Source organism: Hemiscyllium ocellatum, chromosome 21 (assembly GCF_020745735.1).
Source record: "Hemiscyllium ocellatum isolate sHemOce1 chromosome 21, sHemOce1.pat.X.cur, whole genome shotgun sequence".
Lineage (NCBI taxonomy): Eukaryota > Metazoa > Chordata > Chondrichthyes > Orectolobiformes > Hemiscylliidae > Hemiscyllium > Hemiscyllium ocellatum.
In genome coordinates, this window is record NC_083421.1 from 42,418,356 (window position 1) to 42,437,888 (window position 19,533).

Genomic DNA, 19,533 nt, shown 5'->3' on the forward strand with positions numbered 1-19,533 from the left:
CTCCAGGTCCCTGCCAGATAACCTTGGTGCTAGCGAGTTTTGAGAAGACTTGTAGCTCATGTTGAGGTTCTGGATGTAGGTTTGTTCGCTGAGCTGCGAGGTCCATTTCCAGATATTTCATCACCCTACAGGTAACATATTTAATGGGCCTCAGGCGAAGCAGTGTACATATTTACAACACATACGGGCCAAATATTGAACTATAGAAGCAATCATCCCAACATGCACAAATGAAGCTGCGTCAGAACATTATTTCAACGTGCCTAGACACACTGTAGCACAGAGGAACTACGCAGATCAGAGGAATATCACCTACACTGTGTATTCAAAAAGAATTTGTACCCAATGAACACAGTCCGCCGATTTCTCAGCAACAAACCCAAACAAGCAGACAAAACACATCCAGAAACTCGAGCCACTCTCCTCTACACCAAAGACATCTCAGAAATGACTGCCAGACTACTCAGACTCTTTGGCATCACAGTAGCCCACCAACACAGCAGCTAATGAACTTGAAAGACCCTATACAGATAACAAGCAAAACTATATACAGGCAAGAACTGTAACAAACACTACATTGGATAAACAGGCAGAAAACTAGCCACCAGGATATATGAACACCAACTAGCCACAAAACGGCATGACCCTCTCTCTCTCGTATCCTTACATAAGGATGAGGAAGGACACCACTTCAACTTGGACAATACGTCATCCTAGGACAAGCCAAACAGAGACATGCATGAGAATTCCTAGCAGCATGGCATTTTAACCGGAACTCTATCAACAAACACATCGAGTTAGACCCCATCTACCACCCCCTGAGAAAAAGAACAGGAAATGACATCACCAACACAAAGGAACCCAAACCTATAAATAGAAAGCAGGAATCATGTACACTGCTTCGCCTGAGGCCCACTGAAAATGTTACCTAGTAGGGTGATGAAACGTCTGGAAACAAACCTCCAAGCTTAGCGATCAAATCTACATCCAGAACCTTGGTGACAAAATGGCCTCATCAGCCATCTCTGTCCAGTCACCAGTCATGAGCAGAGTAAAGCCCAGTAGTCCTCTCGGTGCACTGTCCATTCTTAAATGGTGCAGCCGTAAAGGATGCTGGTCTTTTGGTAGGTGTCTAGGGAATGGCAAGTTCTTCCAGGAAGCTTATGTCGTATGCTGGAATGGCGATAGAAAGTAACACTTGCCATTGAGTCAGCAGCAGTTATTAAAGTAGCAAGCTTTGTGAGATGTGGTGAGAAAATATGCCTGGCTTCTTAGTAAATTTCACTGCCAAATTCAATAGGACTGGCACTTAGCCAATAGAATGTTAGCTCCCACTCAGTGTTAATGTTGTGAAACCAACATAATTTTTCCATATAACAGAGAGAGGTAGAAATGTGATGGGTTTTTTTCTTTTAAAAAGCATTGTTCAGATGAAGCAAAAGGAAGTTAAGGGATGGGCTCGAGGTGGGAAACATTGCATGACAAATATATCCTGGAACAAAAGGCAAAGGGAGTGGTGATGGTTGTAATGAAGAAACAAAGTGTTTGTGCAGAGTAAGTGGAGGTTTCAAACACTGGATCAGCATGCAAGGAATTCTTGATTCCTTATAATCAAGGAACTGCCATTGATGATTAAGAACAGATGCATCAAAACAATACTGAGTTATGTAATGTAGGTTTCAAGATAAGAAACGCTTCAAATTCTTGTAGCTTTTGGTACCTCAAGAGTAGGGTTTAAAAAAAAGATATTTGCTGATCGTTGACACTGCAAGTAAGCCATGGAAGATTAGTTTTGTTAGGCTTAAAATCATGAGTTCCAACTGATAGTGCAGGCAATGAGAGTTTGAATCTCACTATGACAGTTGAGAATTTGAATTAACGTTAAAAAAAAGTCTTAGTTTGAATGCAGTGCTTAATAAGAATGAACCTGTTGGATTGTTGTAAAACATAACCAGTTTGCTAATTTTTAATGTGGAAAGAAATGTGATGAACTTGTGATTCAACCTTTTGTGTGACTCCAGTCACATGTTTGTGACTGACTCCTAATTACCATGTTAAGTAACTGAGCAAGCCATATCAGAGCACTGCAATATAATGGTAGCCTCTTCACACAGACAAGAGTTGAGATGATGATGCACCACCACATTGCAGTAACCAGGAATGGTTCAAAAGTTATCAGGCACCCACATCCTCAGAATTTATAAACATGCCAAATTTTCATGTAGTTCATTTTCTTTTAAGAGCAAGCACGTGTTCAGTTGAGTATCCAATAACTGCAGATATCTAGAGGCTGACGTGCTTGCCACCTGAAATGATTCCTTTTTTGGTCTACACTGATGCTAATCAGGCATATTTATCTTTTAAAGGATTGCTGATCTATTTACTATTTAGGACTCACCAAGCTTTAATATCTTAAATTCTCTGTCCTATATTGATGTTTGAATACTTAATTTTAAGTTTATTCAAAGCAACCTTACATAGTGTATTCAGTTTAAAAATGCCTAAAATATAGGTCCATTCCTGATTTAGTATGTAACAGGCATTCTACTTTTGACACAATGAACTGAGATCCTTGTGCCCCAGTGTTTTGGAGACCTGGGCACCCTACAGCATGCACCTCCGCAGCTTAGGAGAAGTGCCACTGTGGTGCCTTTATAAGATCTTCCAATCGCAAAGGCAAGCAAGATGTTGCAACAACAGTGTTCACTCCGAAGCCAACTTGTTCAGCATTAAGGCATCAATCCTGGACATTCACTCAAAACCAGCACCAGTGTAGGGGTTGTGTTCATATGCCTGACATTAGACTTGCAAGCAGCTGCTGTACTTGGAAATTGGTAGAGGTAGGCAATTCCCAAATGAACAGTGGATGCATCTGGGGATGTCTTCAAAGTATCCTTGAAGAGGTCAAAATATCCTCCAACTTGTGGAAACCCTGATTTGTGACTGACCAAAATGGGGAAGTTCCATTTGACAATATATCAAACATTCGGAGTGAGTTTGAGAGCATGCAGAGACAAAGTCAAGACATTGGATAGAGGTCACAGATGCCACTCATTTACCTGCATGAGGCAGACCGTGCAGATTGTGCATTGGATTGAAGTAATTTCAGGACTCATTGAACCACATGGAAGCAAATCATCCCGAGAGCTGTCTCCGATAATAAAATACAAATATGGTGGCTGCACCTTAGTACAATGCTTTATGAGTATGGAACTTGAGAATAAAATTTAAGTGCCATAAGCTTCTGGAATTGATTTGCTATCCTACTACAAAAAATTCAGTATGTCTTGTTAGATTATTTTAAATCAGTGACTTTTGCTTGTAGATCCAAAATGGCTTTCTCTCCAGTTTTGCTGAACTTGTTTTTCTGGTTCCTTTTGTTTTGCCTGTCTGCTGTGGATACTGCAAACTAATTGTGTGCATGCTATGTATTTGAGACGAGAAACCAAACATCTATCTGAAGGATATTTCAAATGATGTAATTTAAATTAATCGCAGTTGGGCTAATAAAGGAGAAAATGCATGATTGCAGGATATTGGGTTGAAGCAAGTTACAAGATGGGGTGCGACTAGTTTGGTTTTCTACTAGGAATAATAAGAAATCAAAGGAATAATATACTTCCAATCAGGTTTGGAGTCTCAAGTATTGTGATTGGAATGTGATCCAGGAGAGGAGTGAGAGTAAATGACTTGTGTACTTCCTATCACTCATTGTATATTAATATTTTGGGCCACACTAATCCAAACTCATTTTACTAAAATATGAAAGAATTTCCTCATCTGCATCTACCATTGAGTGTAGTTTTGACATTCTATGGTACTGTTCACAGCGACACAACAGTTGTTGAATGTCATATCAGCAGTGGGATCTATGATGCAGACAGTGAATGAGAAGTGCTTGACTTTATTTTGTAATCAAATTATAATAAATGGATGCCGAGTAGCACCAAGTAGCTTAATAAAAAGTCTGTGCATAAGAGGCTTAGAAAATTGTGCATTGAAAGTGTTGTCTTGAAATGGAGCTTTAGATGAGCAATGAACCAATGTCTGGTTTAGGATTAATGAATAATACTTTGAAATTAGCATTGCTAGTTTGCAAATTCCAATGGTTTATACAGTGTCTGTAGTCTTGTTTTTACACAGCAAATGCAACGTTTTAGGAATCAACTTGTTGCAGTTTTTACAGAGGAGTTTTACTTGAATTAGGAAACATTAGGTTTTATAAAAGTTAACCTTCTAAAACTTAGCTGTTGTATGTTGAAATGTTCCACAATTGTGTTGAAATTTTAAGTAAACATTCAGGTGTACATTGTGCAACTGGGACTGCATCACACCCATCTGTAATTACATATTATATATGGATGGGTGTGTTTGACCTGTGGTGTGTTGTGGGCTGTTTTTACTTTATTTAACTCTTTATAGTGAAAAAAATCCCAGGATATTCAGGGTAAATGCCTTTTTTTATACTTCGCAAGAGCCTTCTAACACTGTGCATCATCTAACTCTGTTAGCTTTTCCTACTGTTATTTTCTTCTTTGCGTTTACCTCGCTTCCCATTACATGCTTCTCTACTTCAAGGAGTTTAAAAACTTAAAGCGTGGGCTTATTAACTGTATTATTCCATCAAAATTGCTTCTTCCATAAATCACATACAACCCACTGCATCAGGCTTCAACAGCATTGCACAAGCTGTGAGTCCTTGAATGTTATCAAATGAAGCTATAGAACATTTAAGGTATATTTCAAAATGGTCTTTTTCAGTTTGGTCCCACTTAATCTCTGAAATCTTTATCACTTTTTTTCCCCATTTTAAAAGTGCATTTTTAAAAAATTATACTCTTTAATATACTTTTCTGCTCTTGACCATTCTATCAGCTTTTTGGCATGGGTTATGGGCGCTATGTGAATTGAAATGGAAACATAGTTACAGTCCTTTGATGATTGCCACTTTTAGGATCTCTTGCTGCCAAATTTAATATTGAGAGTTGTCCTGTAGTTTTGCTGATCATTGGTCCACCCAATCCTATTTTGTCTCTTGGTCCCATTTGATTTGTTTTTAAATCTCTTCAATTTGAGCCATTCCCCTTGTTTGCTTCTCTTCAGCTTCTGATGAAAGACTTATTATATAATGTTTAGTGTTTTGTATTTCTAAAAAGGCAGATAGGGTTTAGGTTAGTCCTTGAAGGTGCTTTTTGAAAATCTGTAAGTTACTTGGGCAGTAACCCAAATCTATAATTTTTAAGGTATGTTGCATCAAATAACTGCCTAGCAGACCTCTGGTGTTAATGGTTGAAATGTTTATACTGTTCTGTTTATGACAAGCAGAGTAAACACATTAAGACAGTTAGTTTAGATTTGACTTCAGAGCAGAAGTTTGAAAGTTTTAGTTCAGGATCACCTCGTTCAGGTTAGAAAGTAAAACTGTTTATCCTGTATCAGTTCAGACCTGGATCTGTTGGGTCTGATAGGCAAATTGGAGCGGGCCGGGAGTAGTGGGGAGGCTGGAATTGATTAATGCCTTTACCAACCTTTCAAAGCACTCATGTCCAATGAAGTTAGTGCCACTGGGCGGTAGTCATTGAGACATGCTGCATGAGCCTCCTTAGGCACAGGGATGATGTTGGCCCTCTTGAAACAGGCAGGGACGGTGGCCTGCTGCAGGGAGAGTTTGAAGATGTCCGAGAAGACCCTGCCAGTTGATCTGCGCGTGCTCTGAGTGCACGGCCTGGTACTCCGTCTGGTCCCATCACTTTCCTTGGATACACACGAAGGAAAACTGATCTGACCTCTGATGCAGTTACTGTTGGTAAAGGTTCATCAAGACTTGTCTGAGTAGGTCTTACCATTTGACCAAAATTCTGCACGAAGTGAGCATTGAAGGCATTGAGACGACCGGAGAAGGGATATGTCATCCTATGCTATCCTGCACTGTCTCTGTTTAGAACCTGTTGATGTCATTCAAAAAGCATGTTCAAAATAGGTTGATATCTGGGATGCTCTGGAGTGGAATGTCTCGTTGTCAGAGCAGATGTGGAGGAATTATGAGAACAGAATGGAGTTCTTGCAGGATACTGTGGGAGGAGGTGCAGTCCAGGTAGTTGTGGGAGTCTGTGGGTTTGTAGTAAACGTTTGCCTGGAGACGGTCACCGGAGATGGAAATAGAGAGGTCAAGAAAAGGGCCGGAAGTGTCAGAGATGGACCAGTAAATTTTGAGGGCAGGATGGAAGTTGTGGGCGAAGTCTGTGAATTGCACCAGTTCAGCCTGGGCGCAGGACGCTGCGCCGATGTAGTCATCGATATACCGGTGGAAAAGTTGGGACATAGTGCCTGTTTCAGTAATGAAGAGGGACTGTTCGACATAGCCGACAGAGAGGCAGGCATAGCTGGGGCGCTTCTAAGTATCTGTGCCCATCCCCTGGATTTGAAGAAAATGGGAGGAGTTAAAGGAAAAGTTAAGGGTGAGGACCAGTTTGACGAGGCAGTAGATGATATTGGTAGAGGGAGAGTGGATGGATCTGTTATGAGGAAGAAGCAGAGGAACTGGAGGCCATCCTTGGGTAGTATGGACATGATGAAGATAAAGCTTTGGGAAATGGGAACTGGACGTAACTGAAGAGATGGAGAGCGTGGTTGGTTTTGCTGATGTAGGTGGGAAGTGTCTGAACCAAGGGGGCAGAGCATGGAGTCGAGGTAGGGCGAGATGGGTTCGGTGGTGCAGGAGCATGCCGAGACGATGGGTTGGCTGGGGCGGTTGGGCTTGTGGATCTTTGGGAGCAGGTAGAACTGGGCCAAATGGGGCTGGGGACTGAGTTTGGAGGCAGTGGACGTGAGATCACCGGGGGCAATGAGCACGGACAGTGCAAGTGATTTTGGCATAATGGGTCATGGGCAAGGGGGAAATAGGACGTGCTGTTGGAGAGTTGGCATTTGGCCTCTGTGACATAGTGGTCCATTCTCCAGGCTACTGCTGCCCACCTTTGTCAGTGGGTTTGATGGTGAACTGGGAGTTGGTGCAGAAAGAGTGGAGCACTGCCCGTTTGGAGGGGGTGAAGGGGTGGAGAAATTGAGGCGGCCGATGTCACGTCGGCAGTCTGCAGTGACGAGATCTAGGGTGGATACAAGGCTGGCAGGGGGTGACCTGAGGGTATTGAATAAACAGATGTTTAAACACTAAACACTAAAAAAAACTTTAGAAGTTTAAAGATGAAAATACTGTCTCTTTTGCACAACATGATCAGAAACAGCAGGGAAAGTAGGACCCTGGTAACAAGGAACAAGGTAGTCGGAGAAGATTCATGGTTTTGATTGCATTGAACCTTCAAACCAAAGTAGTGGCATAAGTATTGTGGTGTCTCACTGTAGGTAGCAAACATGATCAGATTTGGGCGGTGTGTGTTGCAGCATTGAAGAGAGTTTAGACTGCAAACAACAGCAATCGGATGGAGAAGTTGCTGAACCAGGTAACATTTAAGGCGAGGACAGGCTGCAGAACTCGATGGCAAACTGGAATCTCTTAAAGTAGTGAAAAAGTGTGATTTGGGGGTGTGGGAGAGAAGAGAGGAGTCATTGAATAACAAAACCTACCTGTATGTATTTTTAATTAAATTCAAAATCATTAATATTTTTCTTCATAATCCAAATGGCAATAATTGATGATTTGGAGCCCTTGTCCATTAGTAGATGACAGGAAGCAACAAAGCCTTCAACTAATTCAAATGCATTTTCTAATTTTAATGCTTGTTTTAAAAACGTAAATAAGCTGCCAGGTAAAGAAGTGATGTTCAGTAGACTTACAACACATACTGTTCAAAGTAATTTGAGTGACCAAAATCTGACGGGTATTTTCTGCACTTTGCCACCATCTATGTAAATGGATAGAATGTTGTGGGCTGTGGAGCACATGAGTATGACAAACCCTATCTGAACATTCACTCATAGTGCTATCTACATCATAAAAGTGCAAATATGGATGCGCAATATTAACAAGGGATTTGCATCGAAAATGCTATTTTGGATTGTTTGCTGGAATATGTGACCTACAAACGGATGTTAATGCATTAACAAATATCTGGATGCTAGAAAAAACTGATTTGAGAACATCTATGTGAAACGAAACAGTTCACATTTTGAGTCTAGTATGAAGAAGTGTCATACTGAACTGAACATTGACGCTGTTACTGTCTCTACAGATGCTGTCAGACCTCCTGAGTTTTTCCAGCATTCTGTTTGTTTAAAATTCCCAGCATCTGCAGTATTTTGTTTTTATTTGATTGTTAATGCATAGTTGGTGTAGTGGAAATGTCAGTAACATGGATGGTGAACTGCCATGCAGACATAAGGACAGGGAAGAGAGGCAATTTGACGATAAGGCCACAAGATGTAGGAGTAGAATTAGACCATTAAGCCCATCAAGCCTGTTGTCCCATTTGATCATGGGTGCTATGTTTCTTAATCCTATTCTCCTGCTTTGTCGCTGTAACTTTTGATCCCCTTGTTTAGCACCAACTTGACTGACAATTCTTTTATTTTTCCCCTGTCTGAAAGTAGAGGTTTTTTTTTAAAACTTTAGTTCTGTAAACTTTGAAATAGGCTGCCATCTGTTCCCAAAGACCTTCTATTTGTGAACTTCAATGTTTAAAAGGATTCCCAACAAACACTCTGGATTTTAAAACAGAAATATAGTTCAAACCCTGGGAGGATAATTATCACAGCTCATACATGCATACAGGTTGAAGAGAGAGTTATAAAAAGGAAGGAAGTTACAATGAAGAATAAATAGGTATTATGAAGTTAATAAAAATATAGTCCTGCAGAAATTTGGGTCTGCAGAGAGAGAAACCAAATTAATGTTTCAAGTTTAATAACATTCCCTTCCAGTAGGTGTTTGGATTTAGGTGGGTGCAATTGGCTGACATTTCAGAATTTTTTTGAGTTGACCGTCTCAGAAAGATATTTGCAGACTTTGTCCCCTTTTCTGGTGATAACAGGAACTGTCCGAGAACTGAACTTCAAGAAATGACTGAATTTGAGGCAAGCTTAGCTTAGCCTGCGATCTGGCATTTTCTAGGTAGTCTTGCAAACAAATACAATGTTAGCAGTAGCCTCGCTTTTATTTTTAACCAGACTGATGCACTGGGGTCTGGAGGTTATAGTTAACTTTTCCAAAGGCCAGGGAGGCTTTTGGTCATGTGGCAGGCCTGTTAAAGCATCTGAAATGAAAACAGAAATTGCTGGAAAAATCCAGCAGGCCTGGCAGCATCTGTGACAAGAAAGCAGAGTTAAAGTTTCGGGTCCAATGATCCTTCAGAACACGTACTGTCAGATACTGGCTTTTCCCAGCAATTTGTGTTTTCATGTCTGATTTCCAGCATGTACAGTTCTTTTGGGTTTTATTTCTGTGTGAAATCATCTGTTTCAATTTGACATCTGGTTTCCATACCTCTGACCAGGGGGTCAATGTTCACTTTCAGAGGTAAATGGGAGTATTAATACCTTCTCAAGTATGCAAGGTAGAGCTTCTGTGCCACTGCTCCAAAGGCATTGTTCTTTATTTCAGGTAAACAGCGATCCATGAGCACCGCACAGACATAACTAATTATGTCAATAGCTTTTCATTATTTTTTGCCCCTGCTTGGGGAACACTATGCTTGCCATTGTTTTTGTATTTTTTGACTGGAATATCCACATAATGCAGGGCATGAGAGATTAACCCTGTTTCTCTCTTTAAAGATGCTGCTGGGGCTGCTGAGGTTCTGCCAATTTCTGTTTTGTATTTCAGATCTCCAACGTCTGTATTTTGATTTTATTTGGGTGGTGGTTTGAACTTTGTCTTGCTAGCAACTGATTGAAACTTGCTACAAGTTGGCAATCTCTAGGATGTTTTCAGTAGTGGCCATGGTTAGTTCAAATTCTCTTTTAAAATTTAAAGAACAAAGTTGTAGCTTATAAAATAATTTAGTTGCCACTTAATGGGCATGACTTCTGGTCTCCAATGTTCCTCTGTAACCTAGATTACTAAAATGTTAGATGAACAGTAAATACAGCACTGCTCTGGATACCATTGTCTTGATGAGTTTGCTTGTGCTTCCAGCTGTCTTGTTTCTGGTCTGACCATTTTATTTCTGGATAACTGGCTTTCCTCTTTATCACCATTTGATTTCCTGCAGCTACTCTTACATGCTAAAATAACTTGATTTCCTGTTCAGCTTATGTTGGTGGTTATTAATTGTTTTGTGCATTTATTGTGTGGATTCCACAACACTGGAACTGTTTTACCTCATGTGAATGGGTATGTATAAATGTCAAATTGTCTTTGTTTTATGCTAATACCTTATCTGTGTGGTTATCTATGCATAAACAGGCCTTCCAGTGTGTTTACTCCTTGTGGAGCTTTGGTTATTTGCATCATTTTTACATCACCTTTGTGACCTCTCCTCTTGTTTCTAGATATATTGTGAAATATTATAAAGATGTAACTGAAGGCACTTTTAGCAATGCACTATGTGCTAATGTAATTACAACTAGCTTCCATATTACAATGAATAAAATGCTTTCCAAGAGTGAAATTGAATGGGTGGTTGTGTGTTCTACTAATGTAAGCACTCATTGCATCTCGTGAAAATCATTAAAGCTTATCAACCGTGTGTGTGCTCACAGATAGTTGGAAATGGAAGTGAACAGCAACTCCAAAAGGAACTAGAGGATGTATTAATGGATTCATCGATGGAGGGTCATCAGACTACTAGAGAACCTTTGGAAGCAATGCCGGCTTCTTCTGCAAGCGAAGATTCACTGACTGAGGATATTTCCTTAACTCCGTCTCCTGTTTATTCAGGGCTGACGGTGGTGCCCCAGAAACCAGACATGACTCTACCAATTAAACCAATACAAGGAGGTGAGTGGAAATGTAAAGCTACTGACACAGTCATTCCAATTGTTAGGAAAACCTCATGTTTCATAATCTTTGACCCCCAAAAATCAAAAAATTTTCTTCCAATGTAAGTTAAAACAGCATTTTCCCCCTCCCCTCCACAGGAGGTTTTAGATGTTAATATTGGCATTTGACGTCAGAAACAATGTTAAAAGTACCTTGTATTGGAATAACAAGTTGCAGTGGCAAGTTATTATTCTTGGGCATTTTCAATGTTTTGCACCTAGAATTTGTTTAATTGCTTTGCTGTGTTTTCAGATATAACACCAGTGTTTGCCAGCTGATCTTGTATGGCATTGTCCCCAGCGAATCAGATGATAATATTCAATTGCTCGTGTAACTGATGTCTTTTTGGATTTATTGATGTAGTTGGCATCCACTGCATTGTCTCTATCCAATGGTAACACCATTATGTGCCTGTGAAATTCCCACTTTGCCTCATAGTCCTAAATTATGACATACTGTAATTTCTTTAATTCTAAAAATTATTAACTTGATCCATGAAAAAAAATCTGGAATGGTAGATTAAATTTGAGTCTGTAAATTGGAGGAAAATATAAAAAATTATTCATGAAATGATGCATTGATAGAAAATCAATTATAATGTAACAAATGTTAAAAACATCGAGATAACTTGGGATGAGGATATGAATCACAAGCTTAAATGCTGCATGTTAAATGTTTTTGTTAAATTAGAGATGAAAACAGATTACGTAGAGAAAACATTTGAAAATTTAAAACTAATATTAAAGGTCAAATAAATGATAATTTCTTAATAGGGAAAGGAAAGGCCAGATGGATTGAAGAGAAGATCTCCAAAGGGGCAGGATGATCTCGGATGGCAGGAGTAAACCTCCTGTGTCAATTTCAGGAAGTAAAATGATAGACACATTAGCTGTAATACTTAACTAATGTGACAGGCCATAAAACAGGATGGGGTGGGTTGATTGCCAATGGAAACTGGAGCTCTAATGTGTAAGAATGGGATGAGATTGTCTAATCTTGGGGGACCAGGGTGTGGTATGATGAGAGACAATGGCTTCAATGCCTTATCTTGGCATGCACAAGTTTTAACTCTGTGCCAAAACAGAAATATAAGTTCTGAGCGGAAATGCATTTTTTAAAAAAAACACAGCTAGGTAGTTGAAGTGTGGTTAACCAATCGAAAAAGCAAATTACATTATAAAAAAAAACACAACTAGGTGTTTATTATTAGAGTGGAGTGATAAATATCATCTGACCAGTTCTCTGCACTGTATCAGAATATAATTCCTCCCTTTTCTCCTAAAATCATTTCTTGGAAAGGTGGAGAGGTATGATTACAGCACAATATGATTGCTTCCCTGACCAAATCTTGCCTGAAATCAATTTGTTTTAAAATCTTATCTGATATTAGTTTACTTGTGTTTGGAAACTTAATTGCAACTTTTATCTAGCTTCCTGTACTTCTTGAATGCCATGTACCCCTCTATTCAGGAACTATCCTTGTCATCTGCAGCCATGCCTCCTTAATATCTCTATATTTACTTCTGTATGCATTATAATTTTATTTATTTTGTTACAAATGCTACATACATTCTTTTGATATTCCACATCTTTGCATATTTGATCTTTTTGCACCCACTATCCCAAATTCTGGCACCAGGCAGACAACACTGTTATTTGAACTCTTGCACATTGCTGCAAATAAGTTACAAGGATAATAAATTGGTTGAAGATAACTGATGTAAGCTTTCATTGCTGCTGTTGCAAAGCAGCTAATAATTCTGATCTAAAGGCCTCTTAACAATAATCACATGTGGGGTGAAGTATAACAAGAAGAAATATTGGTCACTTGTGACACAGGGACGACACGGGACATGAGTGATGGCATAGATGAACTGGGGAAAATGATTTTGACTTTAGTACTAGTTATTGAGTTCTTATATCTACTACTCCTACTGGATAAATATAAATGTCTCTCAATTAAATAAGGAAAGACTGCATCCATTGATTTGCATTGTCCATTTTATTGCTATTGATTCCATTGACCTCCCTTGCGTCATCCTGACCCTGGACCAATCTGTTCTCAGCCTTAGTCCTCAAAGCCACTTACCATGCCACACAATAAGTTGAGGTGACATATAAGTTGGCATTGTTACAGAGTAACATCCTAGATGGCCTCTTTCTTCAAGGACCGCAATGTCCCCTTCCACATGGTCAATGATGCACTCCAGTGTGTCTCTTCCACTTCCCACAGCTCTGCCCTTGAACTCCACTTTTTTTTTTAGATTAGACTTACAGTGTGGAAACAGGCCCTTCGGCCCAACAAGTCCACACCGACCCGCCGAAGCGCAACCCACCCATACCCCTACATTTACCCCTTACCTAACACTACGGGCAATTTAGCTTGGCCAATTCACCTGACCTGCACATCTTTTGTGACTGTGGGAGGAAACCGGAGCACCCGGAGGAAACCCACGCAGACACGGGGAGAACGTGCAAACTCCACACAGTCAGTCGCCTGAGTCGGGAATTGAACCCGGGTCTACAGGCGCTGTGAGGCAGCAGTGCTAACCACTGTGCCACCGTGCCACTTCTCCAATTGCAACAAGGACAAAACCCCCTGGTCCTCACTTTCCACCCCCACCAAACTCCGGATACAACACAACATCATCAGTCATTTCTGCCATCTACCAACAGACCCCAACACCAGGGATATATCTCCCCACCGTCACCCCCTCCCCCTTACCTGTGTTCCGCAGAAACCATTTCCTCTGCGACTCCCTCATAAGGTCCATGCCCCTCACCAATCCACCCTCCACTTCCGGTACCTTCCCTTGCCACCACCATCACATTTCTCCCCCTCCCCCCCCCACCCCCTCCCCCATTTCATTTACCTATCACATTCCCAGCTATCTTCCTCCCAGCCCCACCACCCTCCCATTTATGTCTCAGCCCCCTTGGGCCACCCTCATTCCTGTCGAGGCAACAGCTTTGGTTTTCCCAGTATTTAATTGAGAAACTATGTTTCACCCAGGGCTGAATGCTAATTCAGCTGCCAGCAACAGAGGATTGGAAGTTTCATAGAGGGTTAGAGCAGTGTCATCTTCTATACATTCAGAAAGTAAACCTTGACATGAAGCAGGAGCAATGGAAATGAATATTTTTGTTCTATTTTAAATTGAAATTGATTCCGGCCTCGCCTAATTATCAGTAGACTTATGTGGGATTTAGTGTTAGGTGGAATGTAAGGTGTAAGTGTTAATTATGTACTTAATTGTTACTCTGCTCTCTTTTTTTCTTTATTGTTGGAGGTCATGTCCATTTTTGAATATTAAAAAGGAGTCTCATTGAGGAATAGCTTGGGAAGCACTTTTATATGGTTCTCTGAGTGTTACTTGTGAATGAAACAATTTTTAATTCATTTCAAGAACTAATAAAAATAAACTGTACAGAATGAAAACTGGGAGCCTGCTGTCATCACTAACTACAGTGATGGCAGTGTGACATTAACATTTTCTGTGTTGAACTTAGTGGATTCTCCAGACTCCAGTCCCTCGACACCCATACCAGATGAAGACAGCGTTTTGTTCAGCAAACTCACGTACTTGGGATGTGCTTCAGTGAATGCTCCTCGCAGTGAAGTGGAAGCCTTGCGTATGATGTCCATCTTGCGAAGTCAGTGCCAGGTCCCTTTAGATGTGACTCTCTCGGTGCCTAATGTTTCAGAAGGAATTGTGAGGTAGGAATTAGGGTTATCATATTTGGAGTTGGTATATAATACACAAGCTGTCTGTCTAAATGAATCCTTGATGAACAGAAAGATTGCTAAGATGGTGATGGAGAGCCAACACTTTTTTTTTTGTCTTTCACTTAACCAGACTAGGACACAAGAAACCGGACTTGTAATTAGGGACACTCGTTCATGTGACATAAAAAGACAGTACTGATTGTTTGGGCCATCATAGGCAAGGCAATGCTGCAGAAATAGTTAACTACTAACCTTTACTCTCAGATGAGACATGTAGCCTGATTGATCAAGTTATTTCTCTGGGAAAGCAGCAGGTTTTAGCAGTTGTATGAGCCTATTACTCTGCAAGTCTAACTGAAACTCCAATTGGTTTCATGTAATTTGCAGCACAGTCTAGATTATTTAACAAAGTTTTGTTTTTCCAGTTGCTGAAGTACAACTGGAGGTGGTGTTCTGAGGCTTGCAAACGTTGGCTATTTGAGCATGGTTGACATGCTGCCTGCTGCCAACCATCAAAGTGGGCATGTTTGAAACAGTTTGTCAGTCATTGAAACAATGTCCTATGTACCTGGCAGCATAGTAGCACTGTAACACCTCGATCACAACGTTACTTTGGCCTGATGGCATCCCTACTGGAGAAACCAATCATGGGTTTGCTACAAGGTAACATTGTGAGACAGTTAACTTCACCTGCTATTCCAATACCTAAGGCTTTTTTATTTCATCTGAGTATAGTCACAGGTAGACTGAGCACTGTTCAGAACTAAAAGTAGTAACAATTAGTCCTTTCTCATGTATCTGATTTATAGCAAATACTAATTGATCAGGGTAGCCATTGCCATGTAGAGTATAATACATGCTATCTTAGCATCAAGTTTTTTTGGTGAGTACATTGTGAGGGATCTAGTAAAGTGTTTGACAATATTGATTTTGTAATGTGTGCACCTGTTGGAGACTCAGTGTGTATTCACCAGTGGCACATTGATATTTACACCATGTCACTATACCATTGTTTCCCTGGTGCCTGAATCTTTGTTCATTGAACTTGTGTACTTAGCAACTCGTGTAGTTGAGTTAAATTTCAACAGCACCATGTGCACCCTAATAGATACTATAGGCTCAACTCTTGCTAACACATTTTTAGGTTATTATAGAAAGCACGATGCATTCTTCCTGTTTGCAATATTTGAATCTGCAGCTTATTTAAATTCCAAGATGATGCTGGAATAGCAACATAGCACTCTTCTTTTTTCCCTTACTTTAATCTACTTATCATGTGTGGAGAGCAAATTTGTGCAGTGTGGAGGAAAGCGAGCCCAACGCGGTGGAGAGTGAGCATCTGCGGCAGCAGTAAGTGCAGGCAGCCCAAGCTCAAGTTTGGTGTGGTCTCGAAGCGAGGCTTAGCATGGTCTGTTTGAAGAACTGTGAAGCTAAACTTTTTTTATTTCTTTTGTTTTTCCAATTTATTACTAACATCCTGTATTTAGCTACCTTTGTACTTTAGATGGCGCCATAAGTGAATACTATGTAAACTTTTCATTGTACTCATGTGAGTACGTGACAATAAACCTATTTCTTATTTAAATTCTCAATACAATTTGGTAAACTCCACTCAAACTTCTATTTGAAATGGAGCAAACAAGTAAGCTTCCTTTCGTTGCTGTTGTGAAAATTACCAGTCAGTTCTCTGCCACTACTTATTGAAAGCTTATGTTCACTAGTCAATATATGCACTAGGATTCTGACGTTCCCAGTAGTACAAGATCAATCTTATTGGAAACTTCGTGAATAATGATGTATCCAACTGCTCGCTGTATAATCTTGCTGAGGGCATATCAAAGCTATCCTGTGTCCTAATGACTGCCATGATCGTATCGGTTGCTCTATATTGTAGAGTTCAATAAAAAGGGCCTATGGCTACCACTTCTGGCTCTAAGTGGTGCCTGGTCCACCTTGAAAAAGCAGAATTTTTTTTTCTCAAATTTGAACAAGTTGTTGTTTTGCGTATTTCTGAAATGAGTACAGTGATAGATTCTGTGCTGTTGTGATTCCAGAAATATAGGCACTATGTATTAATGACTGGCAGATCATAATGAACAAGGCATTCCATTGACCATTCGCGTTGGGAAGCATGCTGATTATGTTCAATCTATTTACAAGCTTCAAAACGTTATTTGCTACAATGGATATGATTCTGTTCTTGGACAACATTTATTATTGGGACAGTTGACAATTTCAATTGCAGTCTGTCTCATGGTACAGCACATTTGCACATGCTTGAAGTTGTGTACAGGATCCTGTAGCCAAAAAGAACTCTTACATAAACTTAATTTTTATTGGGGTAAAGGAGGGGGTCATAGAAACTGCTAATCGGTGCTGCTTAGCCATGCCAACATCCTGACCTATCTGCTTGCTTGGAGGAGCAATTTCACTTGATAGTTAAACGTTCCTGCTGCATTTTGGATGTAGGTTTGCTGCTGAGGTAGAAGGTTCATTTCCAGATGTTTCATTACCCTGCTAGGTAACATCTTCAATGGGCCTCGGGTGAAGCAATGCTGAAAATTCCTATTTTCTACTTATTTTCAGCATTGCTTCGCCTGAGGCCCACTGAAGATGTTACCTAGTAGGGTAAAGAAATGTCTGGAGGTGAACCTTCCAGCTCAGTGAGCAAACCTACATCCAAAACCTCAACCTGAGCTACAAATCTTCTCAAAACTCGCTAGTTCCTGCTCATATCCATGTCAACACTGACCCAACCAGCCAGCACCCTCTTCTCGTGCTGTGTAAATTGTTGCCCCTTATTCAAGACAGATTTAACAGTGCAAGATTAAAAACTTTGATTTTACCTAAAAGGAAACCGTCTTTAAGAATTTGTTTCACAGCAAGGTGGTATTTAATTTTGACTGAAAACAAAATGCTGGAAATCAGTGGATCAGGCAGCATCCATGGAGAGAGAGCAAGCTAATGCTTTGAGTGTGGATGACTCTTTGTCAGTATTTAACTTTTCTGGTTTATTAGATTTGAGCTATTCCATTGATATTTTTTATATTTTTGTATGTTATCTAATTGAAGTCCTTTCATATCTTTGATTAGTCATTTATTCACTGTACAAAAACTAATATTTTCTGCACAACTGACAGATTGACTCTTCAGTCTTCCACATCTGTGAATATAACAGGTACGCAATCCATTATTCAAAATCCTCAGGGCCAGCTGGTTTTTGGAATTCTGAATTTTTTGGATTTTGGAATAAGAGACAGTTTAATGGTGAAATTGAAAAACATCTTGCCTAATAGCAGATGCACCTGTGAGTACCATGAGCGCTGAGACAGAATTGGTGTCTGCCAGTGCCCCCTCCCTCCCCCAACGTCACATCTGAGTGATGTGGGTTGAGCTAACTGTTTGCATGTCAAAAATCCTTTTTATGGAGGAAAAAAACAAAAAAACTTCAGAATTTAGAGCTTTTTGGATTTTGGTATTTCCGGTAAGGGGATTGTGTACCTGTACTGATTCCCAGCTAATTTTATCTTTAGTTTTCAAATCTCCTCAAGTCTGTTCTTCTGAATAAACCTCCCCTCTACACAACCTCCATTTTTGCCCTTATATTTTGTTCTCATTTGGAACTATTTTGTAGGATTACTATACGCTTAACTTTCAAAGCAGCAATTATTAGCTGGTCTATGGACAACTGGCTTTTTCTTGAATACATGATGTAGGAAAATTTATTGCACCAATGGAATCCAACCCAAGAAAATCTGTGTGTGTGTGAGAGACAGTCCTGCAACTGTGCTTAGGAAATAACTGTCTGTGAGGAAGGATAGACAGTTGATGGGGCAAAGTTACAGTCAGTGTAATGGATTGAAGTGTGTTTGTTTTAACGCAATAGCCGAGTACTGGCAGGTGAGACTAGATCGGGTTGGATATCTGGTCGGCATGGACGTGTTGGACCGAAGGGTCTGTTTCCATGCTGTACATCTCTATGACTCCAAGTATCAGAAATAAGGGTGATGAACTTAAAGCATGGATCAGTACTTGGAGCTATGATATTGTGACCATTACGGACACTTGGATATCACAGGGGCAGGAATGGTTGTTGGATGTTCTGGGGTTTTGATGTTTCAAAAGGAATAGGGAGGGTGGTCAAAGAAGTGGGGAAGTGGCAATGCTAATCAGGGATAGTATCACAGTTGCAGAAAGGGAGATTTCGAGAAGGATTTGTCTACTGAGTCAGTATGGGGAAGTCAGAAACAGGAAAGGAGCAGTCACTTTATTGGGAGTTCCCTATAGAATGCCCAATAGCAACAGAGAGACAGGAACAGATTGGGATGCAGATTTTGGAAAGGTGCAGAAGTAACAGGGCAGTTGTTATAGGTGACTTCAACTTCCCTAATATTGATTGGAATGTCCTTTGTACAAATAGTTTGGATGGAGCAGACTTTGTCAGGTGTATCCAGGAAGGATTCTTGACTCTATGTAGATAGATCGACTAGAGAGGAGGCCATTTTGAAATCTGTGCTTGGCAATGAACCAGGTCAGGTGTCAGATCTCTTGGTGGGAGAGCATTTCAGTGACAGTGATCACAACTCCCTGACCTTTACTATGGTCATGGAGAGGGTTAGGAGCTGACCATATGGGAATGCATTTAATTGGGGGAAGGGGACTTACAATGCCATTAGGCAGGAACTGTGGACCATAAATTAGGAGCAGATATTCTCAGGGGAATGCATAATAGAAATGTGGAAGTTGATTAGGGAGCATTGCTGCGAGAGCTGGATAGGTTTGTCCCACTGTGGCAAGGAAGGGAAAGTAGGGTGAAGCAACCTTAGATGACAAGAGCTCTGGAACATCTAGTCAGGAGGAATAAGGAGGC

The 19,533-nt window shown here is 40.3% G+C and overlaps 1 protein-coding gene across 3 annotated transcripts in view; it reads left to right on the plus strand.

Annotated features, from left to right (window-relative positions):
- The window catches only part of LOC132825844 (rab GTPase-activating protein 1), a 182,319-nt gene that overhangs the window by 36,785 nt on the left and 126,001 nt on the right, over positions 1-19,533 (plus strand). For 2 of the 3 annotated variants that reach the window (XM_060841384.1, XM_060841386.1), the window contains 2 exons: positions 10,657-10,894; positions 14,447-14,654. In XM_060841384.1, coding sequence (XP_060697367.1) covers positions 10,657-10,894; positions 14,447-14,654 — 446 coding nt within the window. Of the gene's footprint in view, positions 1-10,242; positions 10,289-10,656; positions 10,895-14,446; positions 14,655-19,533 lie in introns of those variants that run through there. The other variant, XM_060841385.1, reaches the window with a different exon arrangement.